The sequence below is a fragment of the Furipterus horrens genome, unplaced genomic scaffold, assembly GCF_987537825.1.
Source record: "Furipterus horrens unplaced genomic scaffold, mFurHor1.1.pri manual_scaffold_1, whole genome shotgun sequence".
Taxonomy (NCBI): domain Eukaryota; kingdom Metazoa; phylum Chordata; class Mammalia; order Chiroptera; family Furipteridae; genus Furipterus; species Furipterus horrens.
The window spans coordinates 149,076,867-149,092,430 of NW_028327171.1; the positions used below are offsets into that span (position 1 = coordinate 149,076,867).

General features: G+C 37.1%; 1 protein-coding gene across 3 annotated transcripts in view; it reads right to left on the reverse strand.

Annotated features, from left to right (window-relative positions):
* Window positions 1-8,894: 8,894 nt before the first annotated feature.
* STAM2 (signal transducing adaptor molecule 2) overlaps window positions 8,895-15,564 on the reverse strand; it is a 49,662-nt gene continuing 42,992 nt past the window's right edge. For 2 of the 3 annotated variants that reach the window (XM_090279795.1, XM_090279787.1), the window contains exon 14: window positions 13,468-15,072. In XM_090279795.1, the coding sequence (XP_090135921.1) occupies window positions 14,844-15,072 (229 nt within the window). In that variant the 3' untranslated portion in view covers window positions 13,468-14,843. Of the gene's footprint in view, window positions 9,892-13,467; window positions 15,073-15,564 lie in introns of those variants that run through there. The other variant, XM_090279803.1, reaches the window with a different exon arrangement.

The window sequence follows — 15,564 nt, forward strand, 5'->3', positions numbered from 1 at the left end:
TGAAGGACAGCCTACAAATGTCATGGTGACTGGCAATCATCAAAACTGTGAAAGTAATCAAAAATAAGGAAAGTCTGAGAAACTAGCAGCCAAAAGCAGCCTAATAGAAATTGACAAATGTAGTGTGACGTCTTGGATGGTATCCTGGAACAGAAAAAGGGCATTAGGTAAAACCTAAGGAAATTGAATAAAGTATAGACTTTAGTAAAATATCAAAATTGGTTCAAAAATTGTGACAAATGGCCCTGACTGATGTGGCTCAGTTTTTTTTTTTGGCATCACTGTGCAAAGCAAAAAGCCACCAGTTCAATTCCCAGTCAGGACATGTTCCTGGGTCGCAGTTCCATCCCTGGGTTAGGGCATATACCAGAGGCAACCAATCCCAATCGAGGTTTCTCTCCCTCTCTTTCTCCCTCCCTTCCCCTCTCTCTAAAAATAAATAACAACTTTTTAAAAATTGTGGCAAATGTAGCATACTAAGGTAAAATATTTATAATAGGGGAAACTAGGTATACACCTCTGTACTATCATCACAGTTATTTTGTAAATCTAAAAGTACCCCAAAATAAATTTTATTTTATATTTTTATTTTTAAAAATTCTAAAATTTTATACCTGGAAAGGAATTTAGTAACCATCTCGAACAAGCCCCACATTTAGCAAATTAGGAATCTGATCTCAAGAGAATGAATTGCTAAGGAGCAGGTGACCACTATTATACTCTGCTTTCTTTACTAAAACATTGAAAACTGTTGAATCACTTTGTCAGCAACAAATACTCTTTTCATATACTTTATTCTGTCACTTAATAAATATTTTGTTAAGTGCTTCCTACAGATTAAGTCCCACCCAAGGTGCTGTTAAAAAAAAAGACATGATTTTCAGATCTCTCAGAGCTCAGAATCATAAGATGACAGGGCATTTCATATTTAAAAACCAAATCATAATACATTTTGTCTAGAGTCTATGCATTTAGGAGAATACTGTTTGTATTTTTAATCTAGGAGCATATAAAATCACAATAGTGGCACTAGTGCTTAATTACACATTATGGGTTTATGGAATTAATCATTTACATTTATGTCCAAACAACCCTGGTGTAAATTTTCTGAGTTGTTTTCTTGGAGGATCTACTTTCTCTTGTTCTAAAGAATTTTTCCAAAATTCTCTCTCCCCCTTCCACTGTCTCCCAGTGCTCCGGTTCAAACACTGAAAATCTGTTCAAAAGGCGCATAAACCATGCACCTTTGGGATATTAAAGACTACTATAGTATTTTTAGAAATTAGATTAAAAAACTGTTTACTCTCTTAGCCTAAAAAATTTATATACTATAAAACCCAGTGAAAAAGCTATTCTCTGGGTACAATTTTAAAGGGTACAAATGATTCAGGTGACAAAGTAAATAGAGAATTGTTTCGAGATGTTACCTATTAGCTAATTTAAATTTTTTTATACTCTATTTCTTTTATCTGGCATATCTATCATCTTTGCTTTGGTAAAAAGCAACCCTAAAATCTTCCTGGATTATAACATCAAGTAAGCCCTTGGTTCTGGTCCAGGCTGTTGCTCAGTTCTCCTTGTCTTCCCACTCCCAGGCCCAGGCTGAAGAAGCTGCCCTGGTCTGAGACATGCCAGCTCTGAAGAGGAAGAAGCCAGAGCACTCAGGATTTCATGATGCCTCTTTAAGTCTCTGCTTAGGTGTTGGCGTCTCTGTTGCATCTGCTCATAGCCATTGGTAATGCATGATATGCAACCAGTACCAAAATCACTGAATGAGAGCATGCTACTCCAGGAGTCTAGGGAATGGGCATATATGTACAATCCTCTCAGAGCAAAGGAGAAGAGTAAAAGAATACAAGCAACAATACAGTCCTCCACATGAAGGATAGCTTACTTAACTAGACAGTTATAAAATCTGATGACCTCTGTCACCTTCATTCTGCCATTTTTTGTGGTTGTCATAAATTAATTCTTCCTACAACATTCAAAGGAAGTATTCTTCTAAAAGTTCAAATGAAGATGCCAAATGATGTAAATTAAATTTCAAGCAATATTCAAATTCTAGTTTTTCTATTTCTCTGTGCCCAGTGAAGAACACAAGCTTTTAGAGATGAGAAGTTGGAGAACTTGAAAGAATCTACTATTGGTTTGCAACCAGTATAATAAACATGTGGGACATAAAAGTTGAACTATCCAATATTGTCAGGACCATTATATAGAATTTGCTTTGCCCTTAACCCCCATATCCGCTTGCAATGCCTCTTGCTAATGTCAGCTGCCTGAGTATCTATGACCTTTCAACCTTCTAGGTGACCCCTTTATTGAGTCTTTTTTCATAATCAGTTCCTCTCCCCCAGCCCACAGCAAGGGTCGGTGATGTACAGTTTCCTTGCACAAGTCAGAAAGCAATGTTCAGTGTGCTTCTGCTTCTGCTGCAATCCTTGGCCTCAGAGTGAAGAAATGAGCATCTTGTTCTGGAAAGCATCCATGAGTATTATTTGATGAGCATTGGGGACACTAAGATTTTTTTAAATAGAGCCATTGGCCTTTTTGACACATAGACAGGACCTTAGTCCCCTTGTCTCTTGATAACTAAAATAATGGCATATTCCTTGAATTCTAAGACAACCTGAAGTTTAAGATGCATCATTGATTGAATAGCTTTAAGGGAATAAAATGAAACCTTACAGTACATGCTGATCCACTGTAGCATACATCCTGATTTTACACAGGTTAAAATGGAATGATGATGATAAACAAGCACAAGGCTAAGAAAGGGTCAAACAAAACTCACATTTAGTGAGTGCCAGGCACTGTGAGGCACTGTGCAGCTCTCTGCTAAATCCATTTTTATTCTTCATCCCACAGACGTTTCATGTGCCTAAGCCAGGCCCTGAGGAAAGCACAGCTCCAAGGTCTGAAGTATTTTACAGATCTAGTGGGTGTAGGACTGTTTTCAGATACAAATAACAAAACCCTACCAACAGTAGCCTAGACAAATAAGGGTAATAGTTCAAGGGTTTATTTTTTTCACATAAGAAAAATTCCAGAGGAAGCTTGTCTAGAACTGGTACAGCCACTCAAAGGTGTTATGGAGGAGCCAGGTACTTTTAGTCTTCCGGAGCCATCATAACTTTCTCCCTCCTGGTCACAAAACAGTTGCTTTATTTCCTAACTTTGCACCTCTCTTCTAAGCCAGGAGAAGGGGAAAGAGCCAAAAGCCTTTTCCTTCAAAGTTTTAGTCAAAAGATGCTACAGAAGTGCAGCATGGTTACTATGAGCCAGAGTCAGGGAAATTTGAGCTGACACTCGAAAAGACAATTTGTTAAACGGACAAAAGAATTTCAGGCAGTGAAAAAGAACAGGGCCAAACACAGGTGTGAGAAGGTAAAATTGGCACCTGAGGGATTAGTTTTGACGGTTAGAATCTAGCATGCATGCAGGAAAGTGGAAGGGGTTAGAAGGGTTGTCAATGGTGAAAACATGAAGATCCTAACTAATATGTGATTCTAAAGAGCTTGGCTCTAATCCAGAACCTAACAGGACCCTGAGCTCAGGCTGGATGATTTTTCTCAGCAACTCTGATTCTATGTGTGTAGGCCCTGGGTCCCATCACTTCAACTCAGAACAACTCTCCTAGTTCAAAAACAGCCTCATCTAGTTATCACCTGGTGTTATCCTCAGAGCAGTTCCTCAAATTTTGCTCTTTTCTATTCATGAAACACATAATTCTATAAGCTTCCGTAAGTGGCTTTCTCTGACATTTGACCCCTCATCCTCACAGAATCTCAGAGTCAGTCTGTTTACATCAAGCTCTGGTCTCATCAGCCCACAAGTGTGACAGCTCTTTGTACTGCAGTGTACACATCAGATAGATCCAGCCACTACTATGCTCACATCTGAAGGCATTTTCTACCCAGGTGAGCCCTTCGGGACCCCATTAATCTGTGTTTTGTGGGAAAAGAAGCTGTTACAGGACATTATTTGACAACTTTATTACACAATTATTTCTAGGTAATAGTCACACTAGTATAGTGAGGAAAAGCACACACTTGAGCATCAGAGCCTGGTTTAGAATCCCAGCTTTGCCACTACTGGCTTGTGAAGACTACTGTCTTCATACCCTTCTCCCTAACAAGTGTCATGAGAATTCAATGACAGTGTATATGAAAATGGTTTTCAATCAAGTCAAAGTGCAATGTATACCTTTATACAACTAGTTAGTACATGGTGAAGCCACAAATACAACTCAGGCTTGGAAACTCCAGTTCTTAGTATCCCCAGCAGGATGGTGCAAAAGTAATGTCTGACTTTTTTAAAAGTAAGTTTTAGGTAGTATTGATTAAATTTGTGCCTCTTCTTATAATTTTTTGATGTCACAGTGACCAATTTATACCTTATTTTTTCAGATTATCAAAGTATTGTTCATAACCGTCTGCAGTATTTGCACCCATGTTCATCGCATCTAAAGACCACATTAGAAATATTTAACTCTGTGAGTTTCATAAAGGTGCCAATGCAAGTACAGCAGCAAAGTCTACTCAGAGTGCTTATGGGGACGATGCAGTGACTGAAAGAAGCTGCAGGAGGTGGTTTTCCCATTTCCGAAGTGGGGATTTCAGTTTGAAAAATAATCCAAAAGAGGATTGTCCAAAAAAACTTGATTCTGAAGTGTTGGAAGCTGTTGTCACAGAAAACCCCACCATTACCTCTAGGGAACTTGCAGAAAAATTTAACGTAGCCCATACAACCATGCTACACCAACTGAAAATGATCATACAGGTTTCAGTAGTTGGAAAATGGGTCGCACACGAACTGTCTCCAGAGAATCTGTAACAGCGTGTTGCTTGTTGTGAATCATTGCTTTTGCGACACCTTCAGGCACGATTTTTAAGTAGACTTGTTACAGGTGCTGAGAAGTGGATCCTTTACCATAATGTTAAATGCCACCAATCGTGGATCAGTGGAGAAGGAAGAAGAGTTTAACAACCAAGAGGAGGACTTCATCCAAAGAAGATCATGTTGACTGTATGGTGGGATATGGAAGGAATTGTCCATTACGAACTGTTAGACAACAATCAGACAATTACTGCTAATCTTTACTGTGAACAACTTTGTCGTTAGAAAGCAGCTTTGAACAAAAAGCAACCCTCCTTAGTCAACAGAAAGGGTGTTATCTTCCATCATGATAATGCTCATCCTCACAGAGCTCAACTTACCAAAAATTTCTTGAAAGAGCTTGGTTCGGAAATATTGCTTCAATCTCCATATTCTCCTGACATTGTTCCTTCTGATTATCACTTGTTTTGGGGACTACAGAACCATTTTGATGGTCTTAGGTTGACATCAAGAGAAGAGGTTGAAAATGACTTGGATTCATATTTTGCTTCAAAACCTAAAGAATTTTATAAGCATGGCATTTATAAACTAGTTGACAGATGGAATGAGGTTCTAGAAAGCAAAGGTTATGTTAATGAATAAATATTTTCACAATCATGGGCTTTTTCATTTTTAAAAGACATCGAAATAGGACATTATTTTTGCACCACCCTTATAATAAAGTTGAGTGAATTAGTGACTGAAAACACAGGAGAACAAGTTTCAACATAATTCCTGTTGAGTTCGATTTTTCAGCTGTTTTTTTACATAAATAGGCATGCTGATTTCAGAACTGCAGTTAGTTTTCTTCTATCACATCAAGTTTTTTCTGTACAGCTTATCTTAATGCGACCATTCTAGGCTGGATGGAGCCTGGATCAAGGGAAGCACTAGCGCTCTACTATTGGCTGAGAGCAAACCTCCCTCAAATGGGGAGGGGTGGGGGTATGACCTTGGAGACCAGCGACAGGTTCATACTTGTCTAGGCTATTCAGTTACACATGAGACAGTGTAGTGAGAGGTTGTGTGCCGCTCTATATAGTGAATCGTATTCTGAAGTGTAGTCTGAGTTCTTGTCTGTATACAAGGAGTTAACATAATTTATTTTTTTATTTACATACGTACTTATTTCCTTCTCTTCAGGTCATGTCTGCCTCTGCTATTTCTCATCGTAAGTGCCTAAACAATCCTGATTTGTTTTGTTATATCTGTGGCAGTTTCACCATTCCCAGTTAAAGGACAAACATCAGCACATTTGTCAGGCAAGCATATTTTGCATATTTTAAAGTAAAACTTGGTGATCAAGGTAAGTCTTGGGCCCCTCACAAGGTGTGCAAGCAGTGTGTTGAGAGTTTATGGATGTGGATGAAGGGAACATGTGATTAATTGCCATTTGGTATACCTATGGCAAGAGCCCAGAGATCATTCAAGTGACTGTTACTTTTGTATAGTGAGAACATCAGATATAACAAGAAAAATAAATGTAAAATAGAGTATTCTAGTCTTCCATCAGCTATATGCCCAGTGCCTCATTCAGCTGAAATCCCAATGCCAGTTTTCACTGAACTACCCTCTTTCGAAAAACAGGAGTATGGTGAAGAACTAAGTGACAGCAACGATGAAGATTTTGAAATTGAAGATGACTCAGTTTGTGAGGGATTTGATCAGCATGAGTGGAATGATTTGGCATGAGATTTGGGACTATCCAAAAAGGCTTCAGAACTCCTAGCATCAAGACTGCATGAGAAAAACTTGGTTGAAAAAGGAGCGAAGGTATCCTACTTTCGATCAAGAGAAAGTACATTTCTGAAGTACTTTCAAAGTGATGGTGGCTTTGTGTATTGCCATAACATACATGGTTTAGTGGAGGAATTGGGAATTCCAATCTATAATGCAACTGAATGGCAACTGTTCATCGATAACTCAAAGCAGAGCTTGAAGTGTGTCCTCCTTCACAATGCCAATTTATTTGGTACAGTCCCAATTGGCCATTCAGTTTGTTTTCATGAAGAATATGAAGACGTAAAGAGAGTCATTGATCTGTTGCAATTTCACAAGCACAATTGGATCATCTGTGTTGACCTTCAAATGGTCTGCTTCCTTCTTCGTCAGCAATGCGGATACATCAAGTATCCCTGTTTTCTGTGTATGTGGGACAGCAGAGCTTTGGGTGGAGTCAAATTGGCCTCCAAGATCTGACCTCAAACCTGGTGATCGAAACATTCTCCATGAGCCACTTGTTGACAGAAAGAACATTATATTCCCACCCCTGCACATAAAACTGGGCTCATGAAGCAATTTGTTAAAACTTTGCCAACTGAAGGAGACTGTTTCAAGTATCTCACTTTGGCATTTATTAGCCTGTCATTTGGAAAGATAAAATATCTTAATATGTATGTTTGGTAGCAGAACTTTACTACTTGTACACAATTTGACTTATAGTAACAATATATAGCCTTTATATGAATAAAATTACTCTAAATAAACAGTATATTCAGGTAATTTTTTATTTTCCTTTGTATGTACATTTTGTATGATTTGGGGGACAAAGGGAGCATATCCTGTACCTTAAAAAGCTGATGTGATAGAGAAAAACTGGGGTCATTTTTGGATTTAGATGCCAAAAGTTACAAACAAGTGTCAGGTCTAACTCAACAAAAATTGTGTTCCCCAGTGTAATAAATCTTTAATTTCTTCATTTGTTTCAAAATAGAAGAGACAGCAGTTTGAAGCTTATATCCCCATCTCCACTTGGAGGGCCTGCTCTGTGTCTCTCCTTAGATGGTGTTTTAAAAAGTTTCAGTTTTAATAATCATGTCAGATGTAAATATATTAATTCTAGCCTTTATAGACTAAAAACAATGGTATGTTTATATTAGAGAATCTTAACAAGGTCATATTTGACCATGGAATAGCAACAGAGCATTTTGACTTTGAATTTATTTACATTGGAAACACACTTGGACATGATAGCTACTATATAATGGAACACTAGCTTCATCCCCAATATTCTCCTCTGCCTTCTCTATATATAATTAGAGGCTGGAAAGCAAAATACTCACTTTCCCAGACTCACTTGCCACTAAGTAAGTAACCTTTTGATTCAGTTTTACCAATGGCATGCAGGTAAAAATCCCTGGGGGCTTTCCCAGGAAAGAAATATGATTATTTTTGGCTAGGGTTTTAAGTCCTGTTGTTCTTTTTAAACAGGGCACTTTTCACAATACTTGTCTGAAGTTACTTGGAGGAAAAAAAATGTGACAGCTGAAAACCATCTCTACATTGACACCTAAAACATCCATTCATGGGGTCTTCACCGCTCGGAGCTACATCCTAACAAGATAACACTGACTCCTCTTTAGGTATGTGACAGAAGTGATCAGATGAGGACAAGGCTGTCACATCTTAAAACTGAAAACTATACAGCTCTGGGGTTGATCCATGGCAGTTGTAAACTTAGGTTCTAGAACCATTAGGCTATGTTATAGCAGTGTCAAAAAGTGGCAGGCAAAAAACACTCTTCAACAAATGGTGTTGGGATAACTACCTCATGCAAAAGAATGAAGTTGGATTCCTCCCTGACATCATGTACAAATATTAACTCAAAAGGGATCAAAGACCCAATTATAAGAGCTAAGACCATAAAACTCTTAGAAGAAAACAAGAGAAACTCTTCATGACCCTGGATTTGTCAATGGACTCTTATGATATGAAAAGCGTAAGCAACGAAAGAAAAAAAATAAACTGGACTTCATCAAAATTAAAAACTTTTGTGTATAAAAGAACATCATCAAAAAGAGATAAGACAACCTACAGCATGGAAGTAAATATTTGCAAATCATGTATCTAGTAAGTGTCTAATATCCAGAATATATAAAAAATCTATTACAACTCAACAAAAAGACAACTCAAAAAATGGGCAAAGAATTGAAAAGTAGTACTTAAATACACAGATATTTCTCCAAAGAAGATACAGGGGGTGGGGGGCAAAAATCATGGAATTTATTAATTAAAAATTGTGTATTTATTCTCACGTTTAAGCTTCAGTCACCTTCAAAGTACCCTCCATTTGATGCAGTACACTTAATCGAGCCATTTTTTCCACTGCTCAGAATAGTTTTTGAACTCATTGATTTTGATGCCTTTTAGTACTTCTGGTGTTTTTTGTTTCACCTCTTCCACATCAGCAAAATATTTTCCTCTGAGGACTTTTTTCATACAGGGAAATGAAAAGAAGGCACTTGAGGCGAGATCGGGTGAATAGGGAGCATGGGTCATGGGGGCCATGCCATTTTTGGTCAAAAACTCCTGAACGCTCAAAGCAGTGTGGGCAGGTGTGCTCGGAAATCATCCATCACGAAATGGGCAAACATGTTGTCTTCAAAAAAAATTCACTGAAGCTGAACGCAATCTCTCACACGACCACCAGCTAGTACACTGATACAGATGGGTTCCTAGAACACTCAGCTAGTGGGGGAAGCCTATACTATAAGGGGCCCACCGTCCAGAAGATAATTTAGGTTTTTTTGGGTCCCCTCTTGTATTGGCCAATAAGTATGTGAAAAGATGCTCAACATTACTAGTCATTAGAATGCAAATAAAACCACAGTGAAGTACCACTTCAACATCCACTAGGATGGCTATAATTTTAAAAAATAGAAAATAACACCCTGGCCAGGATGGCTCAGTTGGTTGCAGCATCATCCCCTAGACTGAAAGGCTGTGAGATCGATTTCTGGTCAGAGTACATGCCCAGGTTGCGAGTTCAGTCCCCAATTGGGGCACTTAAGAGAAGGCAACCAGTCAATATTTCTCTCTCACATCAATGTCTGTCTGTTTGTCTCTCCCTCCCTCCTTCCCTCCTTCTCCTCCTCCGCTCTCTAAAAGCAATGAAAAAATGTCCTTAGATAAGGACTTTTTTAAAAAGGAAATAAGTCTTGGTGAGAATGTAGAGAAATTATAACAGTCGTCATTGCTGGTGGGAATGGTTCAGCTGTGCAAGTTTGGTAGTTCCTGAAAAAATTAAACATAGAATTACTATATGACCCAGTAATTCCACTTAAGTATATATCCCAAAAATTTAAAAAGTGGTACTGAAATACATGTACGCATACATTCATAGCAGCACTCTTCACAACAGCCAAAGGGTGTGGAAACAACCCAAGTACCCACCAACCTATGAATGGATATACAAACTGTGGTATACGAACCTCATATAATATGGTCTGTGTAGAGATGAACCTCAAAAACATTACGCTAAGTGAAAAAAGACAGACACAACATCTAATTTTGGAACTAGAGGTGGTAGTTGTACAACACTGTGAATATACAAAATGCCTGAATCACATTCGCTTTAAAATGGCTACTTTTATATGATGTCACTTCGATTTTTTTTAAAAAGATAGCTGGCTCTCTGGACCACAATGTAATCGGTAGAGGGCAGTGACTTTGCTGTAAAGGTGCTGGAAAGCCTTTATTTTCCTCTTCAGGATATTAAATAGTATAAAATTAGACCAAACTAAACTCCATTCTTCAGTTGGTTTTGTGGGGCATATTCATCCAGTTTTTTCTTCTTCTGCTCCTCTGCCTGCCTTTGAATATCTCCCTTCAACACCCACTACTCAAGATGGGCAGAGTGGATAGTAAATGTATAATTTGTTAACACCTCTGGCATAAAGAAATCAATTGAAATATAGATATGGTACTTAAAAAATACTAAAAATGGGGTTATGGGATTAACCAAGGGTTTGGTTTCATTTATTCATGCAATTTCATATAGTTTAGAAAACATAATAACTGCTACTGGACATCCATCTCAGAACTCTTGTGACAATTTTAACCAATCTTATAGAAGGCTGGGAAGCTTGGTACTCAGACCTCACTGTACACTTTTACCTGTTTGTTAGCTTCTTAGGGCTGCCGTAACAAAGTACGTCAAACTGTGGCTTAAAACAACATACATTCCTTATCGCAGTTCTAGAGGCTGGAAATTTGAAATGCAGGTGTCGGGAGGACCAAGTTCCCTCTAAGGTTCTAGGGAAGACTCCGTCCTTCTTCTCCCTCCAGTTTCTGGTGGCCCCAGGCAGTCATTGCTTTGTGGCAGCATAACTCCAATCTCGGCCTCCATCTTCACATGCCTTACTCGCTGTTCGCTGTTCTGTGTCTTCTCATCTCATAAGGACATCAGTCATTGGCTTTAGGGGCCACCCTAAATCCAGGAAGATATGACCTCGAGACCTTAACTAATTATACCTACAAAGACTCTTCCAAGTAAGGTCACATTCTGACTTTCTAGGTGAACATGAATTTTGGAGGGACACTATTTATCCCATTACACTATATAAGCAACACAATTTGTCTTTTTGACGCAGTAATGTTTTTGAAAAGGTCTAATTTAATTTAGCTTGGTAAAATTAGAACAATTCTTCTTGGATATTTTTTAAAAATTAAATCTTTAATTTTCAAAAGAAGCTAAATCAAACTAATGAAAAAAGTCAGATCCTTAGAATTGAGTCCTTCTTTTTATTAACTAAAACTGATGTAGGCAAATAAGAAAAATTTCTTCTGACTGAAACAAAGCATGATAGACTTGTACTATATTCTTTACAATTTGTTACCTACAAAAATGTCAGCTTTGTCATTGTAACAATTCAATAAATCCATCCTCTCCTAGAAGTCAGGAGATTTGGCATACAATTTTTATTGTACAATGCAAAAATTTTTTTAAAGTCCCTAACCCATAATCTTTTAAACATTTGAAATCAAGTTTTTGCCTGTGAGCCAAGTGTCGCAGGTTCGATTCCCAGTCAGGGCACATGACTAGGTTGCACATCAGGTCCCCAGTTGGGGGCACGAGTGAGAGGCAACCACACAGTGATGTTTCTCCCCATCTCTTTCTCCTTTCCCCTCTCTCTATAAATAAATAAATAAACAAATAAATAAATTTTAAAAAAAACTTTAAAATCAAGTTTTTTACAACCTGGATGGCAAAATTTTACAACTAATCATCGAATAATCAGAATGTACAGTGAAATTTATGTGGTCAAAAAAATTATTGAGCCCTGGCTAGTGTGGCTCAGTAGACTGAGCGCCGGCCTGCAAACCAAAGGGTCGCCAGTTCGATTCCCAGTCAGCACACATGCCTGGGTTGTGGGCCAGGTCCCCATTAGGGGTGTGCAAGAGGCAACTGGTTGATATATCTCTCACACGTCAATGTTGCTCTCCCTCTCTTCCTCCCTTCCCATATCTCTAAAAATAAATGAAATCTTTAAAAAAAATCAAGTATTGAAATAGCATATGATGACAGTGTATCTGCAAATAATTTCAAATTCTAATTGATAATGTTATAATTATTTCATGTTCAGGTAATTTAAAAAATAAATCACCGAATTCCAAGACCATGTTTGTAGACTACATTTTCCACACTGTAAGAACATATCCCACTTCATATATTTCAACACTCAGGGGACAGTTTTCTACATTAATGAAAACTTTATTTTAATTTTCAGGAATTCTTTCTCATGTACCAAGACCTCATGTGAAAAAGCAGAAGTTATTTTTATTTTTTAATATAAAAACAGTAAGTATGAACCAAATGTAGAAATCTGATGTTAGACAGTTCCTTTGGCAGAAAACATTTAATTATAAACAGGTTTGAAAATAAATACAATCCATTAGATCATGGAAAAGAAAACAACCCTGTATTTCTTAACATAAAAATATCTCACTACGCCAATTTAATAACATTTTTATACTATCGACAACCTGTAACACAAACTTCATTACAATATGGCAAAAATAAAATTATTTTTAATTTAGGAAGGAGAAGAAACTTTTGAATATATAAAATTTCACAGATAAATGCCAATATACACTATTTATGTACATGTTGCATTTTACATTATTCCAAAACTACATTAGGTAAACTCAACTGACTGATCCCGATTTAGTGGGTCTGCAGTATTCATTCGTGTTTAAGACTTAAGCAGAATAAAGCTTTTACAATTCTAATCAATTATACATAAAATATTTACACAAATATTAAAATAGCTGTTTATTAAATATTGTTGGGGAGAAAAAAATTTCTATATATATGCAAACATTATCATCAAGAGCAGCTTTGTAAATGTTTTTTATGCTTTGTAGTCTTTAAAGAATAGATTTGTTTCCAAAAAGTAAGGTGCCATTTTTAGAATTTTTTATAAGTTTATAAGTGAATTCTCATGGAAGGAAAAGAAATACAGGATGAATAACAGAACACGAAGTATTAAAGGTTAAACCTTTCTTTCCTCTCACCTATATCTGAAATACAATAATGACAGAAACTGGGCTTTGAAATACTGCCTATTTTTCCCTTTAAATGTAGGCCAAGTAGTATATAGACTATTTTTTTCTAGAATACAGTTTCTTTGAAGAAAGCAGTATACTTAGAATCAAATTTATTTAAACAGTAAATGACAAAAAATTTCCAGAGCACTGTCTTCACATGGATTCTTAGTAGAAAGATTAAGGGCTTTCCTTACAAAAAAATAAAATAAAATAACAGAAATCCTGCTTTTATACAATTAACATTAAAAACAAACAAACAACAAAAAAAACTTATGTCCATGGTTTTTCCCAGTCTGGTATGTATCTGTAAGCATATATATTTGCATTTTCTATTTTGTGTTATCTAAAAAAGTGGTAGATGATGCAGTAGTGTACAAATTTTTAGGAGAGAAAACAATCCCTATTGAGTTACTAACTCCTACAGTGGAATCTATTAGCAGTATACAGTAATTTAAAATGTAGGCTTCAAAAAAACTGTCTTGAAAGTTTCCCTATCAGTCCACTGCCTGCTGTTATTCCACATGCTCAGAATTACTCCTGAATGGAATGGCCAAATTTTTCGACAGCCTTGCATAGCAATGGTAATCGAATCACCTCTGTAAAGAAGCAATATATCAATAAAAGCACACTTAACACCTATGTTTGGCATACATCACACCAATTAGGAATGTCTCATGGCTCAAATTCACATGTCATTTGTAAAAAGGAAATGTAGCATCTCTGCCCACTGCACTGTATGAAGGAAAACAAACAAACCATATCTTTATTACAGAATGACCAAAGTCATTCAGAAAGGTCAATATAGTGGCAATTCTAAATACCAGGGACCCTTGTAGGGAAATAAATGTTGTTCTTCAGGTATGGAAATGTTTTACGGGGCATTTCTTAGCCCACTGCCAGCATGACGGGAGGACTAGCTGAATGCTTTATTACACATCTGCACTTACATGGTCTTCACTATTAATAACAGAAAATATTTTTGTTCCTTCCAAATTGCTCTTGCTTCTGCAGACAATTATCTGGTAATTAGTACTCAACATACACTGAGAGAAAAACTGAAAGTATTGCAAATACAACTGCAATTTAAGAAGCCAAAAGGAAATACGTTGGCAAGCTAAAAGCTTGCACAAAAAGATGTTCGCCTTTTAAAATAATGTGTGTGGGAAACTGAAAAAAAATATGCAGACAAAATATATTTAAAGGTTTCCATGCTCTCCCAATCAACATGACATTTGAAGGGTAATGGGTGGTTTCTTTATAAAATTTACACACTCCACTACGTTTTAGGGGTAAAGGGTGGCTTCTTTATAAAACTTACACACTTCTATCTCATGCTGTTTAGTGTCATAAGGCTACCCAATGGATGTCCAGATCTGTGTAGGAAATTTTGAAATTAAGACAAAACCAACTTAAAACAACTTGAAGCTGCCTCTGTTCTAAAGTTTGACTTCAAACAAACTGGAGTGAAAAAACTCTTTTATGGCCTAGTAGAGTAAGAAGATTTTGTGCTTTATTTACGCATGGTCCATCCTTTGAGTTAAGGAAAAAAATTTTTTTCTTTCAGTATTTTCAGATTAGAATCATATTGGTCAAATAATGCACATATGAAGGCTTTCAAGAAAACGCTTGGTTTGTTTCTAAAGGAGAGGCTGCTGATGGTAATTTGTTTGCTGCTGTGCAACTGCATGAGTGGGAACTGCCACCGGAAAGCCTGCCAGCTGTGGCAGACTGGACGCGGTGGTCTGGTAAGATGACAGGTCCACAGACAGCCCCATCTGCTGTGCGTAAGCAGCTGTGCCAGCAGCCGAATGAAGGGCAGAGTTCCGGTTCATGTAAGCAGGATTGGAAAGAGCATCCTGTCCAGGGCTACAAACAAAATTTTAAGAAGAAAACCATGTTTACTTTGCATTATCTAGGTTATGGTCAGAGATCAATCTTCCTGAAAAAATAAAAAAAAATGCCTTTTCTATCTTTTTAATTTATTAGCTGTGCTATTCTGTTAATGATTTACTCACTTCACCTATTCAACACTGTTAATGTAATTTTTGTATTTGGTAAGAAGAAAGTATCCAGAAAGTAAAGAACACAGGATTATATGGCCCATTTAATCTGAATCTTAAAAATCTTTTGAGGAGATGTAGATTGTTTCTGACAGTAGTATCCTGGGCCAACTTCAATGAGAACAAGCCCCAGCTCAAGTACACCTGCAGTCCATATTCTCCCTTCCTCCATCTCTCAATCCAGCACAAAAGGAGACCACCTCTTTTCTTCACATAGTCTTTACACTTTCCTTTGGCAGGGCACTTTCAAAGCTGCCCCTAATAGTCAGCTGAACCTAAATCCCTACATATAAAATTA